This window comes from Acartia tonsa, chromosome 13, assembly GCF_053477335.1.
Source record: "Acartia tonsa isolate MP-2025a chromosome 13, ASM5347733v1, whole genome shotgun sequence".
NCBI classification, from domain to species: domain Eukaryota; kingdom Metazoa; phylum Arthropoda; class Copepoda; order Calanoida; family Acartiidae; genus Acartia; species Acartia tonsa.
Window position 1 is genome coordinate 8,197,067 of NC_137272.1, and position 23,118 is coordinate 8,220,184.

General features: G+C 31.7%; 2 protein-coding genes and 1 pseudogene across 7 annotated transcripts in view; 2 read left to right on the top strand and 1 right to left on the bottom strand.

Moving 5' to 3' along the window:
• LOC145335457 (acyl-coenzyme A synthetase ACSM3, mitochondrial-like) overlaps positions 1 to 6,163 on the top strand; it is a 35,816-nt gene extending 29,653 nt beyond the window's left edge. The window contains exons 23-26 of one of the 5 annotated variants that reach the window (XR_013885225.1): positions 1,031 to 1,103; positions 3,951 to 4,032; positions 4,644 to 4,814; positions 5,133 to 5,397. Coding sequence is in view for 3 of the 5 variants with exons in the window: in XM_080181210.1 (XP_080037336.1) it covers positions 1,031 to 1,103; positions 3,951 to 4,032; positions 4,644 to 4,731 (243 nt within the window). In the remaining 2 variants the exon portion in view is untranslated. Of the gene's footprint in view, positions 1 to 1,030; positions 1,104 to 3,950; positions 4,033 to 4,643; positions 4,815 to 5,132 lie in introns of those variants that run through there. The other 4 variants (XR_013885226.1, XM_080181210.1, XM_080181209.1 and 1 more) reach the window with 4 other exon arrangements.
• Positions 5,388 to 5,464, bottom strand: LOC145305073 (small nucleolar RNA U3; annotated as a pseudogene).
• LOC145335461 (pseudouridine-5'-phosphate glycosidase-like) lies at positions 6,158 to 22,650 on the top strand. Of its 2 annotated transcripts, none has more exons than XM_080181221.1 (14): positions 6,158 to 6,212; positions 6,735 to 6,788; positions 7,237 to 7,335; positions 7,603 to 7,682; positions 9,881 to 9,972; positions 10,370 to 10,429; positions 12,612 to 12,697; positions 13,064 to 13,172; positions 13,493 to 13,536; positions 13,818 to 13,894; positions 17,283 to 17,335; positions 17,616 to 17,695; positions 18,682 to 18,748; positions 22,537 to 22,650. In XM_080181221.1, the coding sequence occupies exons 1-14, from the start codon at positions 6,163 to 6,165 to the stop codon at positions 22,633 to 22,635; spliced, it is 1,050 nt and encodes a 349-aa protein (XP_080037347.1). In that variant the 5' UTR covers positions 6,158 to 6,162; the 3' UTR covers positions 22,636 to 22,650. The 2 variants fall into 2 exon arrangements, with proteins under 2 accessions (XP_080037347.1, XP_080037346.1); XM_080181220.1 differs by having other exon boundaries at positions 18,682 to 18,744; positions 22,533 to 22,650.
• The last annotated feature ends 468 nt before the right edge of the window (positions 22,651 to 23,118 follow it).

Sequence of the window (23,118 nt, forward strand, 5' to 3'; positions counted from 1 at the left end):
CTGTGGGGCAATCACCTAACACAATATAACCTAACCTAACCTAAAATAACCTATAAAAAGCCATTTTAAAAATACGAAGAATCGCTCCTTATGGAGGGATGTCGTGAAAAGGACTATACCCGAAATTTTTTTAAAACATCAAAATGGATCTAAATTTGTGGCTTAGACACGGCTGACGCGCGGTTGCCGAGCCCTGTATGATATTGTTGAAAAACTATGTATATTAATCGTAATCACTTTAATAAGACCTAAAAGTTATAGTAAGTTATAATTGAGGTATAAGTCGGTGCTAAAAAACTTTTCTCTCCAAAATGAATTAAATTAGAAATTTTGAATTTTTTACCATTTGAGTAGGTTAGTTCTGGGGACATTTTTCTTATCCAGAATCACAATAATATGTGCATAATATGTTATATTAAACAAGCCATTAACTGTATGTGATAGGTTTTAACTTTATTTTATTTAATTTTTAGCTTTTGTTGGCATTTGTGACTGGTAAAGTTAAAAAATCCCCAAAACCGCCAAAAATTCCACTGTGTCCCCCCCCCCCGGGCTTTTCATTACACTAGTCCGTAAAATTTGTTATAAGGTTTTCTTATTTGTTGACTTGCCAACTTTAGAAACTTTTATTGGTTGGTTCATTAAGTTGAGTGTCTAAACGTTTCAACCACTAATAATGATCTATAGAAGGGGTAATTTTGGGTATCATTATTTGCGATGTACATCAATTTAACGGCCATAGTCTTTTTCCTTTAGATCTCTGGGGATATTGTTCTGTTATATTACTATCAACTCCCCCATTTTCTTAGTAGGGGTCGTAAGGGATAAGACAATGAACGATGATTTGATATGCATTTCTAATGATGATAAACAAAATACTTCTTCTGTAGACACTAGATATTGGAACCATCCAATCAAGCTTAAATGAAAAAGTTTTTTAGCCAACGAATAATTAAAACTTTGGGTACCACCAGTGTAAATAACAGTCCCATGTCCCATACTTGAATAAAACTGACAATCCTGTTGCTTAAGTCCTGATGTGGCCAGAGGTCAGGTAGTCAAGGCGTTTGTGGTCCTCTCCAAGCCTTTCCAACATGTTAAAGGTAATTTTTTTCGTCGTAATGTTTTATCAGTAGCGGATATCCATTAGATGCCCCTTGAGTTGGAGGAGGAGGAGTTACCCTCTATTTATTTATTTTTGTATGGGGGGGGGGGGGGGTCAGCGGTTAGCAAGATCTTTCAATACAAACAATCAGATAGACATACTGTTTTATATAAGGACCACACTGGTGTCCTGGATAGAAAACAGGTTTTTTTTGAGTTACGTATGACAAGACCTATATTTCTATGACCGGGCTTGTATGACGGTTCAGCACATAACTTCCATTAAATCACAGCTGATCATTTTTGTGGATTTTTTTGAAAATTACTTTTTTACCCAGATTTTCATAGTTTTTCCCAAAAAAAATCACAATGTTCTCATATTTACAGCTTAGTTAATCTAAATTTATTCAAAGAAAAGTATAATAGATGACAGCTGCACCAAAGATTATGTTATTATCAATAACAAGATCTTTCAGAATCAATTAACTAATTTAAGATTTGCAGTCTAGAAGTTGGGTAAAAGTTATTTGAAGTTGTTATTTGAATTAATGTCTAAACAGTTAAACAAAACTTAAGTTTGTTTTGGTAGTTAACACAAAAAAATACTCACTTGTTAAGTCCCTCATGCATGCCTCATGAATTGCTATAGCATAGTTCCTGGCTGTAAAAAGATGTCCCTCTAAGATTCCACCAATGAAGTTTAAACTAACATGCTTCAGAATCAGCAATGATTCTGTATAAAGTTTTCCTTGTAATATGACAAGTTATCTTGCTCAATATTGGTTCCTTGCTGACTTGATGTCTAAATAGTTCCTGTGTTATTGTTTGTTCCTGCTCATCATCATTGGAAACATACAGTTCAGTATTGTGGCTGCTTTTAAAGGTTTTGATGGGTTATGGTTGCAGTTGAAATGATGGTGGTTGTGTGAAATTCTAAGGTATTCAGGTAAACATCGTAACCTGAAAGTATTAGGACAGGGTGGTTTTAGCTGTTCTGGGTAATGAGTTTGGATCTACTGCAGTTCATGGTAGAATATTGCAGATAACGAATGCTTCCTGGTTCATGACGTGACAGTAGATGGATGTTCTCAGAGCAGTTTTTCCAGCAAACAGTAGGCTGTCCCAGCTGGCATTACTAAATATGGAACTGCAGTAGAATATCAGGAACTGGCAAATTGCTTTTTATGTATTTACTATGACTTACTTTTCTTTCTCTCTGGTGGAGAGAGCTTAAAGAATTTTTTTTGGGGGGGTTTAGTTTGTTTTTAGGCTCCTTAACAAGATGGTTAATATAGAAAAGATTGTCACATGTAACACCTAAGAACTTAGGATGTCTGACTTATGGTACTGTTTCAACTATGACTACGTGCCTGCTTCATTCGAAAAGGTGGATAAGACTATTGTAGATGATTTGGCTGGAGAAATTAAAAGGTTCTGACTTTTTAACCAATCATTAAGAACTGTTAAGTAAGCTTTTATGTCCTTGACATAAGGATAAATAAGGGGACCTATGCTGTTGGAGTTGTCAGCAGAGGAAACTAGATGTAATTAGAGTGAGTGTTGACATTTATGAAATTTACAGTTTGAATAGTATATGGTATAGGACCCCTCCTTGTAGGTCAGCCTGTTTGGCAGATCTGTATGCATATTTAGATCCTCTGATAACAACAAATTGTTGTCTACCTCTAAAGTATTCACATAAAAACGTTACATGTACTCATTCAAGTCTATTGCATTAATATTATGCAGTAGAACCTCTTTGTTTACAGTGTCAAAAGCCTTTGAAAGATAAATGGCAACTGGCACTGTCCTGATAACTGGTTTCTTATTGTTTAGGCTGTTGTTGATTAAGGTTTTAATACTCTGTAAGGCAGTGGTAGTGAACTTGCCTGTGTGAAAGCATAATGTTGGTCTGCAAGTTTAACAGCATCATTCAGGTAAGGACGAATCTTGCAGCCAGGAAAAAGAAGTGAGACAGGGCAGTAGCTGGAACCCTAATTGTCAAGTTTCCCTGGTTTCAGTAATGAAATAATTTTACCAGTCCTCCATATGCTTGGTGTCTAGAAGTTATTTACTTGTCAATACTACAATGAAAACATTGTACAAAATCATTGCTGATTCTGATTTGTTTAAACTTTTATGGTGGAACCTCAGAGGATACTTTTATCACATCCAGGATCTATGTTTTACCTACAAATCTTAAAATAGTCAATTGAGGTTATTGATCTTGTTATAGCTATCATCTATTATACTTTTTTGCATGAATTTAGAATAACTAAGCTGGAAATGTGAGAATATTGTGATTGTATTTTGGGAAAAACTATGAAAATATGGGTAAAAAAGTAATTTTCAAAAAAATCCACAAAAATGATCAGCTGTGATTTAATGAAAGTTATGTGCTGAACCGTCATACACGCCCGGTCATAGAAATATAGGTCTTGTCATACGTAACTCAAAAAAAACCTGTTTTCTATCCAGGACACCAGTGACCAGCTGCTGCGCAACCTTACAATTAGCGGATGAATAACAATAAAATGGTCTAAAACCATAACAAGATTTAAGTGAGCAATTAAATAGCATAACATATGTGAAGTTTTCCTTGTATAGATAACTCAATTGGTTCCGTGATTAGTGTGATTTTAACAGACAACCAAACAAAAATCTCGATTTCTTTTTAAAAATTCGTAGGACATCTTCTTCAATCACTATAACCTGTGTTGACCTAAAGCAATAAACAAACTAAGGAAATACTAACCTCTCTCTTATTTTAAAGTAAGGGTGGGCAGGTTTCTATGCCCGACTATTCACTTTGTGGAAAACCGCCAATAATTTTAACTAATCTTTAGGAGACAAAATTAAAGAGGAAGAATTGAAGTTGGAACTGCAGAACCATGTCAAGAACACCACTGCTCCTTATAAATACCCAAGGTATTATAGTTCCAGTAGCAGAGCTACGCTATAGTTCCCAATGACTGTCTTTGTGTCAAAACGTAAATTTCTCATGTTTCTATATCAATGTGAAAATTTTACTTGGTCTGTTGATCTGTCGGTCATGCATTGAACATAATTTTGTTTATGATGAACTTTATTGTCTGCTTGTGGCTGTATTGAGCTATTATTGAGTTTCTATTGAGCTGCTAGGACAATAACAAATCCAGCGTCATTCTGATCGAATGACAAAAGTTTTTAAAAAGGGAGGAGTAGGTTATGTTAAAAAAGGTTGTGAGTTATAAGTTAAAAACAGTAGTAGAACGATAAAAATTTATGTTAACTTAAAAAAAAAATTGTCTAGGTATAGTTCTTTTCAATAAGAAATACACATATTTAGTGAATATTATCGTTCTACTACTATTTTTAAGCCTTAAAACTCACACATTTACGGATTTATAGCGCAACTTAATCCTCCCTTTGTCAAAATGTGTCAAGTTGCGTCAGTTTTAGTTCCCAAAGTCCAAGGCAACCAAAAGAATAAATTTAAAATCCAATGTCCCATCCCTATATATGTATACTTTTTTCTACAAAATATATTCTTTTCTCAGGAAAATTGAGTTTGTAAGCAGCCTGCCCAAGACAGTGAGTGGTAAGATTAGAAGAACTGAGCTTAGAGAAAGAGAACTATCAAAATAAAAGGAAGTTGAACTTGGCCATAGCTTCAGAAATTTAATTTAAGTCGGGGATCGTAAAGGATAAGACAATGAACGATAATTTGATATACATCCAGGGGTGTATATTCTGCACAAGATTTATTTTTTTTCCCCTGCTACAAAATTTTTTATTTTTCTTCCCCCCCTAGTTTTTTCTCACCAAGTAGGGGGGAAATGGAAAAATATTGAAAGAACTCTATATTTTATTTATTTTATCCCTCCTACCACACTTTTTTAAAGTTTTTTTCACCAAGGACGGGGGGGAAATGGAAAAAATGCTTTCAGTTTTCTTAATTTTTACATTTTTTTTCCCTCCAACCACTTATTTTTAATTTTTTTTCCCCCCCCCTGAGCAGGGGATCCCATGTAGAATATACACCCCTGTATACATCACTAATAATGATAACAAAATTACCCCTTTTATAGATCAGAATTATTGGTTATTTAGTTCTTAACCAACAAAATCAACCGAAATACCTAAAGTTTTTACGCTCATTAACAAGTTACGTTGTTATATAAATTTGGGTACGCCTTTTCAATCAATTTATCGTCCATTGTCTTTTCCCATAAGATCTCCGTTTTAATATGGAATCTTAGAAAATAACAAAAATATTGTATAACCTTATATAGTTTAGTATTAGTTGTAGATTATTATAAAGTTTCGAAAAGAAACATAGGATGTATACTACAGAAATGATTCTGTGAAGTATAATCTTTATAAAAAAAAACACAAACAATATATTATGTAAAATGTTCCTAAAATCATTTTATGAGCTTAGTAACAATGGAAATAGTCAGAAACGTGAACAAAGTACAAAAACATTAACTTTTTATTTTATTATAAGGGGTGGAGAAACCCAAGGTTTTTACCATAAAAATCAAGGATGTTCAAGCTTTTTACTTAAAATAAGAGGTCCAATTGTTAATTACCACCACCCCGACCCTGAAAATTCAAAAAAAATTGGGGGGGCTAATCTTTATACATATCATATAGGCTTTTTGATTTTTTGGGGGGGAGGTAAAAACACCTGAATTTATTTAGGGGGGGGGGGGTAATCACCCCTTTACCCGCCTCCATTGGACGTCCTTTGATAGTAGGTAATAAATGTTTTTCATTTATTTTTAATCTTACAGCATAAAATATTTTGTAGAATGAAATTTTTGGAATTCGCTTCTCTTATCTTTGAATTTATAATATTATTGGATATGATAAGAAGCTCTTTATAGTGCCTATAAAAAAATAACGTCATACAATACAAATGACCAATGCTTGGCCAATACACAGACCAAAATACCAATGAAGGCCAGTATACATTTTTTATTGACCAACGGTAGGCAAGTATAACGTTATTTTTTTATAGGCACTGAAAAAAAGCTTCATATGATTTAAATAAATATTTAATGAATTTTTCAGATGAGGTTTCGACGTAAAATGTTTCAGCTGTGTAAAGTTGGAACCGCCAGGTAGATAATACACATGAATCCTAAGGGATATGACAATGGACGATAAATTGTTGTTCACATCCCAAATTATGAAAGACAAAATTATTCTTTTTAATTATAGGTCGAAAAGTTTAGACAATTCTATTTCAAGAATAAGATTTAATAATAGTAACCAAAGTTGTTAAATAAATGACTTATAAACGTGTCTATCTATGTATATAAAACGTACAAATATTATTTGAAAATTCACTACATTTCTGTTTTGCAGCTACTCTTTAACTAAGGCATGTCCGCTTTGCAAACACTAAAATTCTATGCAGCAATGTACAGGGTGCGCTAGATATAAGAGCATTGATACACAGCAAAATACAGGATGCACCAAATATAGAGCAATAACTACGCAGCATGACACAATGAGCGCCAAATGAAATAAACCCTTTTTTATTTTTTTTTGCGAATTGCAGTTGCTGTGCTAATTATGGACAAAACTTTCATTATTTCACTTTTTTGATATTGTTACTAATAAAACTTTAAATTTTCTAGGTTTCGTCCAAGTATATGCGAGGCAAGAAAATTCTCTAATATTTCATATACAAGGTAAAGCATATTTTTCATATTAGTAGTAGCGCAGCTACTTTTTAAATCTGTTGTTTTTATCTGTATCGATTACTATTCAAGATAGACAGCTGAATTTGATTGTGTAGGTCATTCAGAAAATAATTTACTTGGTTCTTTAGTCTGTTGGTCATGCTTCAGAAGACCATATATATATTTTGTCTATAAAGTTTCCTAGAATTTTTAGTGCTACGCCTCTAGACTCTAGGGGAGGGCGGGGTAGGTCATGAATATAGCTTAAAACTGCGATAAAACATTTGTGAAGCTGCCCTGAAATTGTACCAGCATTTTCCGAGATATTTAGCTTTAGACAAAAAGAAGTCCTACTATTTATATTTAATTACACTGAACATATGTTCTATTACTGACTGTCCGTTTGTCCATTTATAATTTTTATGCTTATGGATGTTGTCATCCTTGTTAAATTTAGGGAAGTGTCAGAAGCATTATCAAATGGTGAACCAGTAGTAGCTCTGGAGTCAACTATTATCACACATGGGATGCCATACCCTGCCAATATTGAAATGGCCAGGAATATGTTTATCCAAAGAATTAAAAATATGTTCAATCCAGGGACCTCTTGGGATAAGACAATGGACGCTGAATTTGTGTGCATTCCTTATTAAGACAAATAAAAAATTCTACAGATTAAAATTATTGGTTAAAAAGTTTGGATACCACTAGAAAAATTTTTTATCATACGAACAAGAAAACGTGGTCATAAAACTTGGATTCCAGCGTGATTTGCAGTACATTGTCCCCTCCCTCCCTATGAAAGATAAACATTATAAATCTGCAGGAAAGTTGAAACCTTGGTCCGGAGTGAAGGGGCCGTTCCTGCCACCATAGCTATTCTTAATGGGAATATTCATGTTGGTAAGATTCAATTAGACATCTAAGGACACTTTCAATTTTAGTTTTATAAAGCGAAATTTTTTTTTAAAAATTTGGAGCGAGTATTTTTTCTAGGGCCGATTTCTCTTGATTTCAGTCTAAACCCAGTATCCAATATAAACTAACTTACCAAAGATCAACAAACAAACGAAAAACTACCCATCCCTTTTTTTCGATTTATTTTAAAAACAAGTGAGGGGGGAAGGCAGTGCTTAACAGACACTTAAAGGGAAACATCAAAGTTTTTCTTATTACTCTGCATTCAATTAATATATCTATTAATTTTTTATGCTTCTTATGCTGTCATATAAATTTTTAATGATTTCGTCAGTATAAAAATATTACTTCTGACGAGGATTTGTATTCTAACAAGAAAATATGCTATGAAGGTCGTGATATCCCTTTTTTTTGTTCGATTTTGGGAAAATAGACCTAACAAGGCAAGGATTACTTCTGCCTAGTTCCATAACAAAAGTCGGATTCTAAGTACAATTTTCGCATTGATTACGAAATGGTTGCATTAAAAACCTCCCTTTTAAATTAGTATTGACGTATTTTATTCTTTAACTAGCGGCTACGCCCCTAGATGCATCTAGGGACACTTTCACCATTAAAAACTTTCACTGTAAAGGAGAACCAAATCGGTTTAGCAGTTAGCGAAATCCTTTTGTTACAAAGAAAAAAGCTTGGATCTACTGCAGTTCACGGTAAAATATTGCTGGTAAGCTATATTTCCTAAAATCTATAAATTTTAAAGGTTGCTAGCTGTCAAACGGCTGAACATACAGATCATGCCCGCACACTGTTTTAAGCGTCATAAGAAGGCCTACAAATAATATTGAAGAGCCATAAATCAATAATGCATAATTATCTCGCAGTGCAAAAAAGACCTATTTCACGCGTTTTTTCTTCAGTGTAGCTTTACCTCTGCATCATTGGATCTTGGCTATAACAGATTATTTGTAGGCATTCTTATGCCGCTTAAAACAGTGTGCTGGCATGATCTGTATGTTCAGCCGTTTGGCAGCTTATGGTGTGCGGGTATGATCTGTACGTTCAGCCGTTTGACAGCTAGCAGCCTTTAAAATTCCTAGATTTTTGGAAATATTGCTTACCAGCAATATTTTAACGTGAACTACAGTAGATCCAAAAGCTTTCTACTGTATATAGTATATACTGAAATCAAATAGTCTTTATGCTAAAAGACACATTCAGACAAAAAAAGAGGTATATGCAATGCATCCTTTCACACGTATAATTTACTAAGAGAATAGTAGCTTCTGCAATATTGCGTAAAGTGTGAGTAAGATTTCAGTCAAACGCACTTATTAGGTCAAACTGTTTTTAAATGTGCGTTTAAGAACAGTTAGACTTAATAATCGCATTTGACTGGAAGCTTGCACACAATTTTAAGCAATATTGCAGAAGCTAGGCACTATTTCCTTTATTTTTAAAAGTCTTTAATATTCTTTTATTTATTTTTATAAATACCAATCCCCTCTTTTACTTCCGTCAACAACAACTGAAATAAATTACTAGATGAATGCATGTGAAGGATGTAATATTTTGTAATTAATAAAAATAATTAGAAGTAGATAAACCATTCAAAAAAATGCGTACTTCTAAATACATTCCTATTTATTATTACATCAATAATTCCTTTGATAACTTAAATTAGATGCGTAGCGTCTCTTTGGGAGTTCTAACACGTCCAATATTTTAATTTCCTAAAAAATATGGGTCTTATTTTTATTGTAAAATGAATAGATAAGACAATGGCCAATAAATTGAAGTACATCCACAAATTACCCCTTCTGTATACTACAATTAGTGGTTAAAACGTTTTGACACTCAACTTAATGGACCAACTAATCAAAAGTCCCCAAAGAAAACGTTATTATAAAACTTTGGGGACTAGTGTAAACTTAAGGAAAAGGATTAAATTGATTTAGATGCTTAAGAAAATTACCCCTACTGCAAGTTGAAAAGTTTAGGCACAACAAGTTTGGTACCTGCCTATCAAAATTGAAGAAAAGTATCCAAAGTTTTAAAGTAAACAAATAAGATTACATTGTCATAAAACTTTGGGTACCAGTGTAATTTTACCTTTCAATGTCCACTCATTACCTCATAGTTTTTGACTTCAGATATTAACAGGAAACACCGCTCCATTAATTTAGGTTTATCAAATGATGAATTAACAGACCTGGCCCAATGCAAAGATGTCATAAAGGTTTCCAGGGCTGAGTTTCCATATGCTGTTGGCAAAAAGGTGATATATTGTTTGCATAAAACGTTTTGCAAAGTTAAAACAAAACAGGGATAAGAAGGGAAAAGACGATTAATTTATACAAATTGTATTCCCAATTTTTTTGAACAAAATTACCCCTTTAGTAGATAGAAAAATATTGGTTGTAAAGTTTGGACACTAATAGTTTGAAACCAAATATCAAAATTCACTTAAAGTACCCAAAGTCTTTAAAATAATAAATAAGACAACGTGCTTACAAAACTTTGGATGCCAGTGTAATTTAAAGTCCAATAACACCTCCCTCCCTGCAAATTAACCTAATTTATTTAGGTAATTATTATATTTAGTTCATAAGCGAATTGTAAATTTATCAAGTTAAAGCTTCTGATCTGATGGAAAATATTGTCCTTGTATTTAGTTGACAGGAGGGACAACAGTAGCTGGAACCATGATTGTAGCAGACAAGGCTGGGATAAAGGTAATACTAGTAGTAAAGCTACTCTATAATTCACTTTGTTTGCTATACGGTAAATGCGATTTTCTCAGCTGCTTTTTAAGATAGACAGTTTAAAATGTTTTTCCTTTTACAAATTAGCATTGAGCTGGATCTTTAAATGTGTAGTCGTTGGCGTGGCTGTAGCCGTGGCCGTAGTCATGGCTGTAGTTGTAGTTGTAGTCGTTGTCGTAGGCGTAGCTGTGGTTGTAGCTGTAGCCGTAGTCGTCGCCACAGTGCTGCTAATAAAACATGGATTTTTAAATGATTTTACAGAAGTGCAATGCCGGCTATCCTAGAATTATGGATATCTAAAATCTTTTATGGCCCACCTAAAAATAAATTATTTTCATCAAAGAAATGAAATTATATTTTATACAAAATTACTATTTTAATAACACATTTTAAATGTTTGTAATATTTACATATTATTAAGGGCATGAGCCAATGTAGTTGGTACTACGGCTGGTAAGGCCTATATCGTGCCGGGGCACGGCACAGCACGACATTGCACGCCCGGCCAATTGCCCAGCACGGCTGGACAGACAGCCACTACACACAAGACAAAGGGAGAGTCCAATAAATTCAATATAAATAAAAAAATACATTCAATTACTAAAATTTAAAAAATGTAATCATATTCCAACCTTATCAATAATATTGCAGTAATAAATCCCCAAAAGAATTTAATTTAATTTAAGTATATTTATAGTTTTATCATATTAATTTCCTAAAAACTGTCTCTTTATGTAACACAGGCAACATACTTTATTAGTATTACCCAATACCCATACATGACGGTTCAATATTAACAAATCATTCCATGCCCGTACGTTATTTTATACATCATATAAATAAACTACATCCTAACTTTTATAATTTACTTTTATTTTATTATTTATAAAAACCACAATTAAAATATTTTTATGATAGTTTTTAAATAAAATATTCCATGCCCGTACAATTATTCATACATTCATTTAACAATTATAATTTACGTTTTCAATAGTTTTACGTTAAAATTATCAAAAGCAGCTGTCTTCGTGGCTTTAGCAACGCTTTAGCCACACCAACGGACTGTGGTCACTTTTAGCGTGGTTAACCACGCTATAATTACAACTACGCGTTGTCAATATGATTTAAAGATCGCATTTTTTTTTGTGGCCACGATTACGCGTGGTTAATATGATTTAAAGATCGCTATTAGGTTGGTGGCTGTAACTCTGACCACGACTACGGCCACGGCTACGCTTTTAAAGATCCAGCTCAGTACTCCTTCACCATATGATATCATTTTCATAGGATTTACATTTTTCTGGCTAAAATGTCTACCAAATTATGCATTTTTGTGTCCATTGTGATTTTGTGCATTTTCAATAAAAGACACTATTTTCATTTAAAAGAAGACAATATTTTTGATAAAAACTAATCTTTTTTTCTTCTTTAAAAAAATTCGATTTTACAAAGTAGCTTTGCTACTAGTAAAAATTATTTATATTACTTAAAGGAACCCTGCAAGAAATACACTGCATTAACTGCTAATAGACTGCCATAGGTAGACCCAATATCCTAAATTTGAAGCCTCTAGCTTCAATAACAAAAAAGTTACAGACATTTCAAAATGATTTTCTAGTACTGTGAAATTTTGAAAGATTTTCATTGCTCATGATAGAAATTTCAATATTAAATAACATTGTCTAGAAGCTAAATTAAAAGCTTATTTCAGAAACTTAGGCTGCCAGTAGCTGATAACATTTTTACAAATAAAAACACTTAAGGCTAGTATTCTCGCACTACAGTACTCTCAGTACAACCCAAATTAACCTTTTTTTTGTAATGATTTTGACTATAAAGAAGGGTGTTTTTATTGTAAAAATTTTATCAGTTACTGGCATTCTAAGTTTCTGCCAAAAATAAGCTTATAATTTTCTTTCTATGCGACATACTTTAATAATAAAATTTTTATTATTAGCAATGAAAAACTTTCTAAATTTTCATTGTACCTACTAAAAATGTCATTTTGAAAAGTCTATAACGTTTTCGTTATTGAAGCTGGAGGCTTCAAATTTTGGGTATTTGGTCTACTTATGGCAGTCTTTCAGTTGTTAAAGCAGTATATTTCTTGCAGGGTTCCATTAACTGTAAAAATAAATGTTTTTTTTCTCAGGTGTTTGTGACAGGCGGTATTGGGGGTGTGCACAGGGGGGCGGAGGTGTCCATGGATATTAGTGCTGATCTTACCGAGTTAGGCAGGTAGGTACAGTCTGTTTCCATAGATATTAATGCTCACCTTACTGAGTAAGGCAGGTAGGTACAACCTGGTTCCATGCATATTATTGCTGACCTTACTGAGTAAGGCAGGTAGGTACAGTCTGTTTCCATGGATATAAGTGCTGATCTTACTGAGTAAGGCAGGTAGGTACAGTCTGTTTCCATGGATATTATTGCTGACCTTACTGAGTTGGGCAGGTAGGTACAGTCTGCTTTCATGGATATAAGTGCTGATCTTACTAAGTTGGGCAGGTAGGTACAGTCTGGTTCCATGGATATTAGTGGTCACCTTTTTGAGTTTGGCAGGTGATAAAAGAATGCATCTAAAGTTTAGATTATTACATTTAGAACTCCAGTGCTGGTTGTATCCGCAGGGGTAAAGTCTATCCTGGATATTGGCCTAACTCTGGAATACCTGGAAACTATGGGTGTCTGTGTCACCACTTTTGGGCCTAAGGTATATATAAAACATTACCTTTTGAAAAAGCTAACAAAGTTTTTAAAACATTTGATCTAATTTAATTTCCCTAAATTAGGATGATTGTTAACCATAAGAGTCCAATAATTATAATTTACTTTTTTGTTATCATTACTGAGGAAATATATATAAGTATATCTTCTATTGTCTTATCCCTTTAAGATCCATGCTTAAACTCCAATAGTATCCTGTTCTTCGTCATATGTCTTTTTTAATAAAATAATGTTGCCTTTTTCAAAACATATTTTTTAATTGATATTCGATTTCAGCAAAATATATGTAAATTATTTTAATTTTAGGGTTCCAACTTTCCTGCATTTTATACCCCAGACAGTGGTTTTAGGTATTTTATTTTATATTTTAAAAAGATTTCTGTAAAAATTAATACTTAAGTTATGCTTTTTGACTTAAAGGAATTTTAGAATAGATTATAAAACTAAATTTACCCATAGTTTTAGAAACATTTAGAAACAAGTGTTTGTTATTAATCTTTGGGTATTTATTTAAATCTTTAATAGGTAGTTGTTTCAAACTAGCAATAAGCAATCTTTTCAACCAAAAATTTAATGTACAGATTCAGTTTTTATTTTTATCATCATTTCTACAAAAAATTGCACATTCTAGATCTCCTTTAAATGTTGCAAGTCCTTTTGAAGCCGCCTCTATTATGAAAGCTAACATGGATCTTAATTTAAAATCAGGTATTATAATCTAAAATTATTTTGTATGTTTTAAAGCTTTATATTTTATATTTTGGAAAGAGTGTTCATATTTATTTTTTAATTTTTTCTATTGAATTTGATTCAAGATAAAATACTTGTTATTATAGTTTAAACAGATAAAAAAAACTATTTTAAAACACAAATTTTTAACTGCCATCTTAATAATAAAATAATCAATTAAACATAATTAACATTTATTAGCACAATAAATTAAGTAGAATGACATAGATATAACCAGGGATGCGGAGCCGGTGCTGAGGAGCCGCCATCTTTTGCTGGAACCGGAGCCATTATTTTTGTTAAAAAACGGCTCCGGCTCCGGGTTAGCTAACAAAAGATTTTTCATTAATTATAATATGGTAACACTGTTGTGTCGTGTGCAAATGCCCCTTTTAAGTTTTTCAAGTACATTTTTCTCAAAAATTGAACTTTTAAAACCATGATTTTAGGTAGCCGGAGCTGGAGCCGCAGCAAAAATCAAACGGCTCTGCATCCCTCAAATAACAAATCATTAAAATGATATTGAGAATTTCAATTCTGGATTGTATAGAAATTCAACTTATAGAACTGTTAAAAATTTTTAAAAAAATAATCTAAAAAAACACACAAAAATTCATAACAAATTTAAAAAACTCCTTGCAACTGAATTCTTTACTAATCAGAGGAATTTTTTTTATACTTCAAATATTTGTTACCCTTCTGAAAAGATTTTTTACATCATATTTTCTACACGTGCTGAGTACCATAAGTTGTAAAAGAATCAAATATATAAATACAAAGATGTATAATTTAACTTTAAAAAATTATTATTAAATAATGTAATTTGAAAAATATTTAGAGGTAAAATATTTCCTCTTTGCATCCTTACAAGTTGTTTTACACAAATACAAAACAATTTTACAACAGTTTTATTAGGTTCTAGGTTTCTGAAAATAAATCATAGGGAAGTCCTGAAGAAAAATTATAAATATCTAGAATTAAATAGATATGAAAAAACAACAAATTGGGACTTATTTCTTATTTGCTAAGCTCATTTAAACTAATAATTATTATACCATCAAATGTTATAAAGAGGTTGAACTTACATTAAAAAAATAAATTTACATGTTATGACTATTTTCAAACAATGACAGGTTCTACATCAAGGAAAAGAACAATAGGCTTTTTTCAATTAATCTATGATTTACTAAATCTGTCTATTTTTTTTGTTTTTTTAACTTTATGCAATATATGAAAATCATTGATTGGTTCTTTTAAAAATACTTCATTTTCATTTGTCTGAGTTTATGTGTAACAAATACTTTAACTTGAGCTTGGGTAATAATCCAAGCTAGGGGAATCACATACATTAAGAACCTGCCTGTAAATACCATAATAATTTCTAAAACTCTTTTGATATTGTCACTTTTAATGAAAACTTTTAGGTACGCTAATGGTAAAGCTAAATTAACTACAAGCATCAACAACACAATGCTATAAGAGTTTTGATTGGATTTTTTTTCAGACAAATTTTGTGCAGGCATTGACTTGTTTATACCTTTGTGAATTACTTCTTGATCAATTTCTTCTTCTGGTATAGCTGGTTGTGAAATAGATAAATTGGAAGAGAAAGATCTTGGTGATTCATTATTTGAAGCTTCATGAATGTTTATAGTTTGTGAAACTGCGTCTGTAGACATAACTACTCTATTTTCTTGTTCCACTGAAAATGATACAGAAGGCAAAGCTTTTGGGCCAGTTGTTGTTAGCTTTCTTCTTTTATTTTTTGTAGAGATAACAATTCTTGTGGTTAGTTCACAAATAAGAACAAATGCAAGTATCAAGGGGAAACCTGGCAAACCTATTGGAATTGACTCAAGAAATGTTTTATCTAGATCAAGATGTGTCCCAAGTAACTCTTCCACATCTTCTTTGACAAATTTTGAAGGACAGACATAGTTATAGATAAGTATATTAATTACAATAATCATATCTGGGAGAAAAATAAAAGCTATGCAAAGTGTTTGATAAAACTTTGTGTTCAGTGAAAGAAATTTTACTGGATTGGCTAGCAGTACTATCTTCCAGATCACTGTAAGAGCCTGTGCTGTTTGGTAGGGTGAGAAGGTGATCATTGGATTCCATATAGTACACCACACACCAAAATAATTTTGAAATCCATTAACTAATGAATCTTTGGCAAGAAACAGCAAGCAATTCACAAGGAAGTTTCTAATAGTTGTAGGGAATACAGAATAGATCAATAACTTTGTAGAGTAAATTAAAATGGTTTGTTTGGTACTTGGAATTGAATCAAAGTACATAATTAGTAGAATTTGGAAGCATCCAGTACACATTGTTAGAACAGTGCTTGAAATTAGACTAAGTAATGTCCCTTGATTGATAGGGATTATATAAACCAGCACAGCATATGCCATCACTATCACATAACTTTTCACATCCATATCAACTTCTAAGCAACAATTTTATATTAGTGTTTTAGAATATGCTAAATTTTTTTTATATATTTAAATAATATATAGAAAAAAGGTTAGTTTTGAGAAATGCATTCATATGTTACTAGGAATCTAGTATGTTTTTCTGTTTTATAATGTCATATGCATTTGTGATGTATGCAACTTTTAATAACAAAAATCACCAAATTCACTTCTTCATGTACCTGTAAAAAAATTGTATCTTCTTCCTGTTTAGTCATTTACTTATTTAACCTTTATTTATTTCATGAACCAAATGATTTATTTATTTAACAGTGAAACACACAGTATTGTACTTATTTAATACGTTTAAATAAATTAAAATTTCAAATTAGGTATTGTATAGTACGTAAAAACAATCAATATCATTTTGTTTATTCAAATTTTAATGTGGTCTTATAATTCAAATATAAAATATGGAGAGATGTTTTTCCATACACAGACAGTTTTATACTAGGGAAATGTACATTTTGTGTGGGAGATAAAATAATATCAATTTTGAGAGTTAAATTTGTAATTATAAATAAGTTCTTCAGGCATTATAAAATATATTCTACTAAATTCATATAAAATTTAAACCACTTAAATTTTTAAATTCAAACCTACTCTAAAAGTCATAAATTTGGTTGGTTTTTAATTGTTTATAATCTTGCCCTGTAATGTGCCTTAGATGGGTTTAAAATTGAAAAGCCTTGCCTTTCTTAAGCAATGCTACTTATGGATATTATTACTAAACTCAAAGCACGGCAGATGTCTAAGCTTGGCTTGTTGTAATACAGCTAAAGCAGCTTCTTATGTGGAATGTTTAAAATATTTCGAGGCAGCATATCAAATGTAGCTACAGCAGTTGAATCCTAGCCAGCCTGATTACTATGAAATCTTACTTTGTTAAGGGATGTTGGTTGGAGTCCCTATTCCAGTAAAGGATGCAGCACTAGGAATACAGGTTAGATGTTCATATTGGCAATTTTCTTCTTTAATTTTGTCGCGGTTTAGTACCTTAAAACCAACTTAATTATTTTTTTAAAAAACTTAAATTACTTCAAAACTAAGAGGTCTACAAAAAAAAAACGATTGCATATTTAAATTCTATGGGCCATTTTACATCTATTACTTACTAAAAACACCGACTAGCTATTCTATATAAAAATCAAAAAAGTTAAGACACCTTCTTTAGAAAAATTTGCACTTATTTGTGCAAAGTCCCTTTAATAATAAAATTTTAGAAAGCCATAGAGACAGCACTAGAAGAGTGTGAAAAGAAAAATATTAAGGGGAAACTTATAACACCTTACTTACTCTCAAGGTGAGTCTTTGTTTTTACAAGCTGAAAGCTTATTCGTCTGCTTATAAATATTACTATTGCAACAACCTCATGATGAGCTAGGGGGGAGTGTCGGAGGTTAGATGCAAGGTTAGGTTCAGTAAAAAGTTAAGTAAACCCTGCAGGACTACCTAGAAGTCAAATATGTCAGGGCTTCTTATATAGTACCGTAAATTGGAACAAAAACACACCTTGTTTTATGTGAAGATATAGCTTGACCCAACACTGTGTGCTTGCCTCTGGAGGATCAGTACTTCCTCCCGCTGGCAGCACTACTGTAGGTCTTAGGTCTTTCAGATTAGAATAAAGTGATACCAAACGCTCAAACATCCGTTATCATGATCTGAAGTGAGAGAGACCCTGTTACCAACTGTACATAGCCAATGAGAGAATATACATCTTATGGACAATAGATGGATACAATCACAATAGGACATAGTACAAGTAACAGAGGCTCTCTCACTAATAAAATGTTTATATTAATATTCAAAATTGATTAAGAATAATAAAATGTTTTTTCACTTGCTTATGCTAAAATGTGGAATGTGTAAAATTCTCAATAAAAATAGATATACTGTATTTTTATAAAAACATAAAATAAAGAGTTTTAAAAGCCATTGTTAAGAAAGTTAAAAAGCCATTTGAATTAATATTATAAATAATAAAAAGTCTTGGATGTCCCAATATTAGTTCTGTAGATATGTTTCTTTAAATGCTAGGACATGAGCAATGGTGGATAAGATTTGGTGCTTTGTTGTATGTAGTTTATGACTTTATTTTCTTTGGATTTGTTCTGGCAAATGTTGATATTCCATTGTTGAAGGATAACCTAAACAATGGATTATTACGTACGTACTGTAAAAGGCGAGACGTATTTTAAAAGGAGAAAAATTGACGGTTTTGGAGATTTTAATAAAGTTTATTATAACGCTGTGTTGATAATGTACATTATATGATTTCTTATTTAGACTGAATGAGTTAACGAAGGGCGAATCTTTGCGTGCCAATATTGCCCTTGTGGAAAATAACGCCAGGGAATAATTTACCTAATAATAATAGATGCAATACATATTATGAAAACCTATAAGACAACATCCACAAATATCGAAGTTGATATATAAAACACTTTTTAAGAGAATAGGGATCTAAAGAGATAAGATAAGGACCAATAAATTGATGTACATCCCCAATGATGAAATTACTCTTTCTGTATATTACAATTACTGGTTGACACTGAACTTAATTAACCAACTAATCAAAATTCAAGAAAAGTCTCAAAAGTTTTGAGCTAACGAATAAAAAAACATATTGTAAAACTTTGGGAACTAATGTAATAACATCCCAATGTCCCCTTCCTCCCTATAGAGAATAATTTATGGGCGTGCAAATCACATTACAACAGTAGATCTATGGTTAGGTCACTGTTAGTTTGTACCAAACAATCAAGATCCAATAAACTCCTTTAAGGTCTTTAAACCAATCAATAAGAGAATGTGCCTTTAAATTTTGAGTACCTGTATAATCTACAGTCCAATGGCCCCTATCTCCCTGAACAAATAAATTATAAAATGATATTAAGATATAAGTAGTTATAATAAATTGAGGAGGGTTATTAATATTAACTCATTTTTTAAAGGTGTTAAAATCATCTCATTTGATTTGATTGTGTTGTTTGTTTTTTCCAGAGGCAATTTCCCTTGTGGGATTGGAAGAACCTTCCCCGAAAAAGGTAGCCAACCTATCCATGACCTGGAAAAAGCTTCACCTTAAACTGTTTTTAACCTATTTTTGAATGGGGGGTCAAAAATATACTAGGACACCTATAGAATCAGACTGCAGAGCCCAAATTTGAATTAAGTCCCCAATAAACTTTCTTTGGGGGATTTAAAAATTAATTTTTAGTGTTGCTGTAATCATTTTGACCGTAGCAAAAGTTCTTTTTTTACTTCGGGTAATATTGTGGCTTACAGAACATTTTTATATAATTCACTTTATATTGATACAATAAAAAAATATTACTCTGTTCATTGGAAATAATTTTTTTTTCTCAAAAACAATTAATTTCATTGAAAAATCTAACATTTACAATAAAACAAATAATTCTAAAATCTAACCAATAAGAAATCTTGATTTATATAATTCTTTACAATTCAAAAAAAGAGTGTTTTCACAAAGTGACTTATTTCCAATGTAGTTAAATATTTTTTATTTAATTAAAATGAAAAGAATGAAAACCATACACATAAAAGATACATACTTTTTAAAATTATTTTAAAAGATAAGTTCGAATAATCTTATTTTATAACACATTTGTATATGTGACAAAAATAAATTTGTTGTATTGCATAAACATTTGTTGTCATTTAACCCTTTACAGCTATTTTTTATGTTTTTAAAATAAGTGAGAGAACACAAACATGTTAATGTTAATTCGTTGATATATTATAAAGAATTAACTTTTTAGTGAATTTTTAAAGTAAAATCATAAGGCCTAATTTTACTCTATACCAGAATACAATATTTATGAAGCAAAACTCTCTAAAAGCTACGAATTTTACCCAAATAAAAAAAAGACCTTTTGCTTCGGTCAAAATGATCACGGCAACAGTAAAAATTAATATTTAAATCCCCCCAAAAAAGTTTATTGGGGACTTAATTCAAATTTAGGCTCTGCAGTCTCATTCTACTGGTGTCATAGTATATTTTTTATATACGTTTTAAACATAGGTTAAAAACAGTTTAAAGGCGAACCAAATCGGTTCAGTGGTTAGAGAGATACACTTTGCTATACACAGACACATTCTGTTACCTTTATATAAGAATACTAGTGGCTACGCCCCTAAAGGCTTCTAGGGGCGCTTAAGGAGGGGGGAATTCCATAACCCAATTTTTATTTAGATTGAAAATGTCATAAGGGACATTAAAGTAAAAAAAGTGGCGATTCGAGCTATAAGTAAATCTATCTAATGGGTTGGGACCCCGCGCTAACTTTTAATAGGGTCTTTGAATATCAGCCAATAGTGTGGGTAATATCATCACAGAATTGTAACTACAATAGAGCAGTAAACAATTTGCTAGCGGATGAAAAAAGTCCACACCACTTGGACCAGGTTGATGTCTTGGTTTTACATTTATACTTTTGCATTTATTTTATAGACAAACAGACACAGTGAAAAGAGAAGCTTCGCTAATTTAATTTTAAAAGATAAAAGGTTTAAATGATAACATTTTAATATCCTTAGATTCGAGTTAAATTAAATCATATAAATGATACCATACACTTAATAGGATTAACAAACCAATTTAATATATATTTTACGTTTATAATTGTTTTGACGTAAGTGGAATTGTATAATAACTCAAAGAATTTTCTTTCAATCTTAGTTTCGGTAACTTTGTAATTATGTAACCCCGAGGTGAATTCTTTGAAGTAAATTAGGGTCGCTGCTCGCTAGTGAGGCAAAATTGTATTAGTAAAAAACTCTAAAATCACATAAAAAACCTACAAAAATTAAATAAAATATGATAATGTATATAACACTTTTAATTTTTGTAGATTTTTTATGCGATTTTGGAGGATTTTTCACAAAAATAATTTTGCCTCGTCAGCGAGCAGAAAGCCTAATTTTTTCTTAAGAATCTACCTCTGGTTTCTCTATGGGGGAAATGTGATTTTCTCGGATCCTATACAAGATAGACGGCTAAAATATTTTATTGTGGATATTCCTTATTCCAATGAGCATATAATGTACTTCGCCAGTCCGTCTCTCAGTCATGCTGCAAAAATATAATATACTAGAGTTGGCTCGATATAACTATCTCACTATTGGCTAGTTTTCTATAAGTACATATCTATTTATTTAATTTAATTTTCCTCCCTCGCCATTACTATCTAAAAGAAAGAAGTAAATATTTAATATTTTAAATGATTTTAAAAAGATTTCTTAAATTATATTTTTTATTTATATTACCATCACCAAAGGGTTAATATGATTAAAATTTTAGTTTTAATATTTGAACACTACGGAAGTGTCGCCACAATCGAATTCTTTTAAAACAGAGTTTTCTTAGATTTGCTATATTATGAACGTATATTTATTGTTTATTAAATCAAAATTAAATACTTCAATGTAATTCAAATATCAACGTGGATTGAAAAACTTAATTCATTCCAGAAACAAATATAATAAAGGTCTTATTGCTTTGGTCAATGAGAGTTTAATGAGGATTATTGAAGCACTATGAGTTTTAAACATTTATTCCTAGGAAAACTTGAGCTCATTTATAGACATTTATTTCCTATATAGATCTGACATGGATCTTGAAGCAATAAAGCAGGCTGTTTTGTAAATGTTAAAAATTGGAAGAATCTATTAAATAAAAGTTATTGCAAATATACTTAGTAAATAAACACATGAAGAACCTATTTGATGTGAAAGGTTTAGTGATTTTTTTCTGTTTCCTATTGATTTATGACCAATGAACATCTGCTCTTTAAATCACTCTGTCCGTATTTCTCTTCGCTACTTATTGATGTTTTCATCCTTGTTGTCTGTTAATATTTTAATGATATTAAAACTGGCTATAATGATGGATTTATGTACCGTCAATTTAGGTTGCAATTTCTCCTCGCTTTTAGTGGTTGGGCCGTTTGTCCAGTAGAAGGGGAGAGAATGGAATAAAGGAGGGTGATGGGGGAGATCATTATTTTAGCCCGCTACAGAGTTCACTTTATTATAGAACATGAAAATCTGGTGTTAGATCCAAGTAATAATATATCACTTGTAATACTGCTAGAAGGTAAATTATTTTTTAAACTCAGAGTTGGAGCTCAAATCGCCTGCTCCCTAGCTCAACTTACTTCAGGAACTAAAGTCTTTACATTATTAATAATGTTTCTGTCCCATTTATTACCTAGTTAGGACTTCAGACAAAAGTTTTGTAATCAACGGTTTGGTAGTCTGTAGGGCGTAATTGGCAATTTTGGTCCAGAGGTACACCAAAATTTTGGAACTTTCCCACAAAGTGGGTATCGTGCACTGAACCTTCCCTCCATTTTTAAAAAATTAAATCAAATACAGGGGGGAAGGGGGTTATTAGTTTTTTTGGGTATAGTCCCTTTCGTGGCAACGTCCCTTAAGGGGCGATTCTTCGTATTTTCACAGTAGTTTTTTTCCTATTTTTCCTGCGGGGGGCTCTAACCCTGCAGGGCAATCACCTAACTCAATATAACCTAACCTAATCTAAAATAACCTATTAAAAGCCATTTTAAAAATACGACGAATCGCCCCTTTAAGAGGCGTTGCCACGAAAGGGACTATACCCGGTTTTTTTAATGAGGCCTTAACCTTGCCGGACCTTTACCTGTTATAACCCTATGGGGAGACCCAGTAACAAATAAATAA

Excerpts from the sequence above, each read along its gene's own strand:
- LOC145335461 (XM_080181221.1), top strand. The coding sequence starts at position 6,163 with ATGAGGTTTCGACGTAAAATGTTTCAGCTGTGTAAAGTTGGAACCGCC. Across the intron at positions 10,430-12,611 it reads CAGACAAGGCTGGGATAAAG|GTGTTTGTGACAGGCGGTAT; the intron begins GTAATACTAGTA and ends TTTTTTTCTCAG. Across the intron at positions 13,895-17,282 it reads GGATCTTAATTTAAAATCAG|GGATGTTGGTTGGAGTCCCT; the intron begins GTATTATAATCT and ends TACTTTGTTAAG.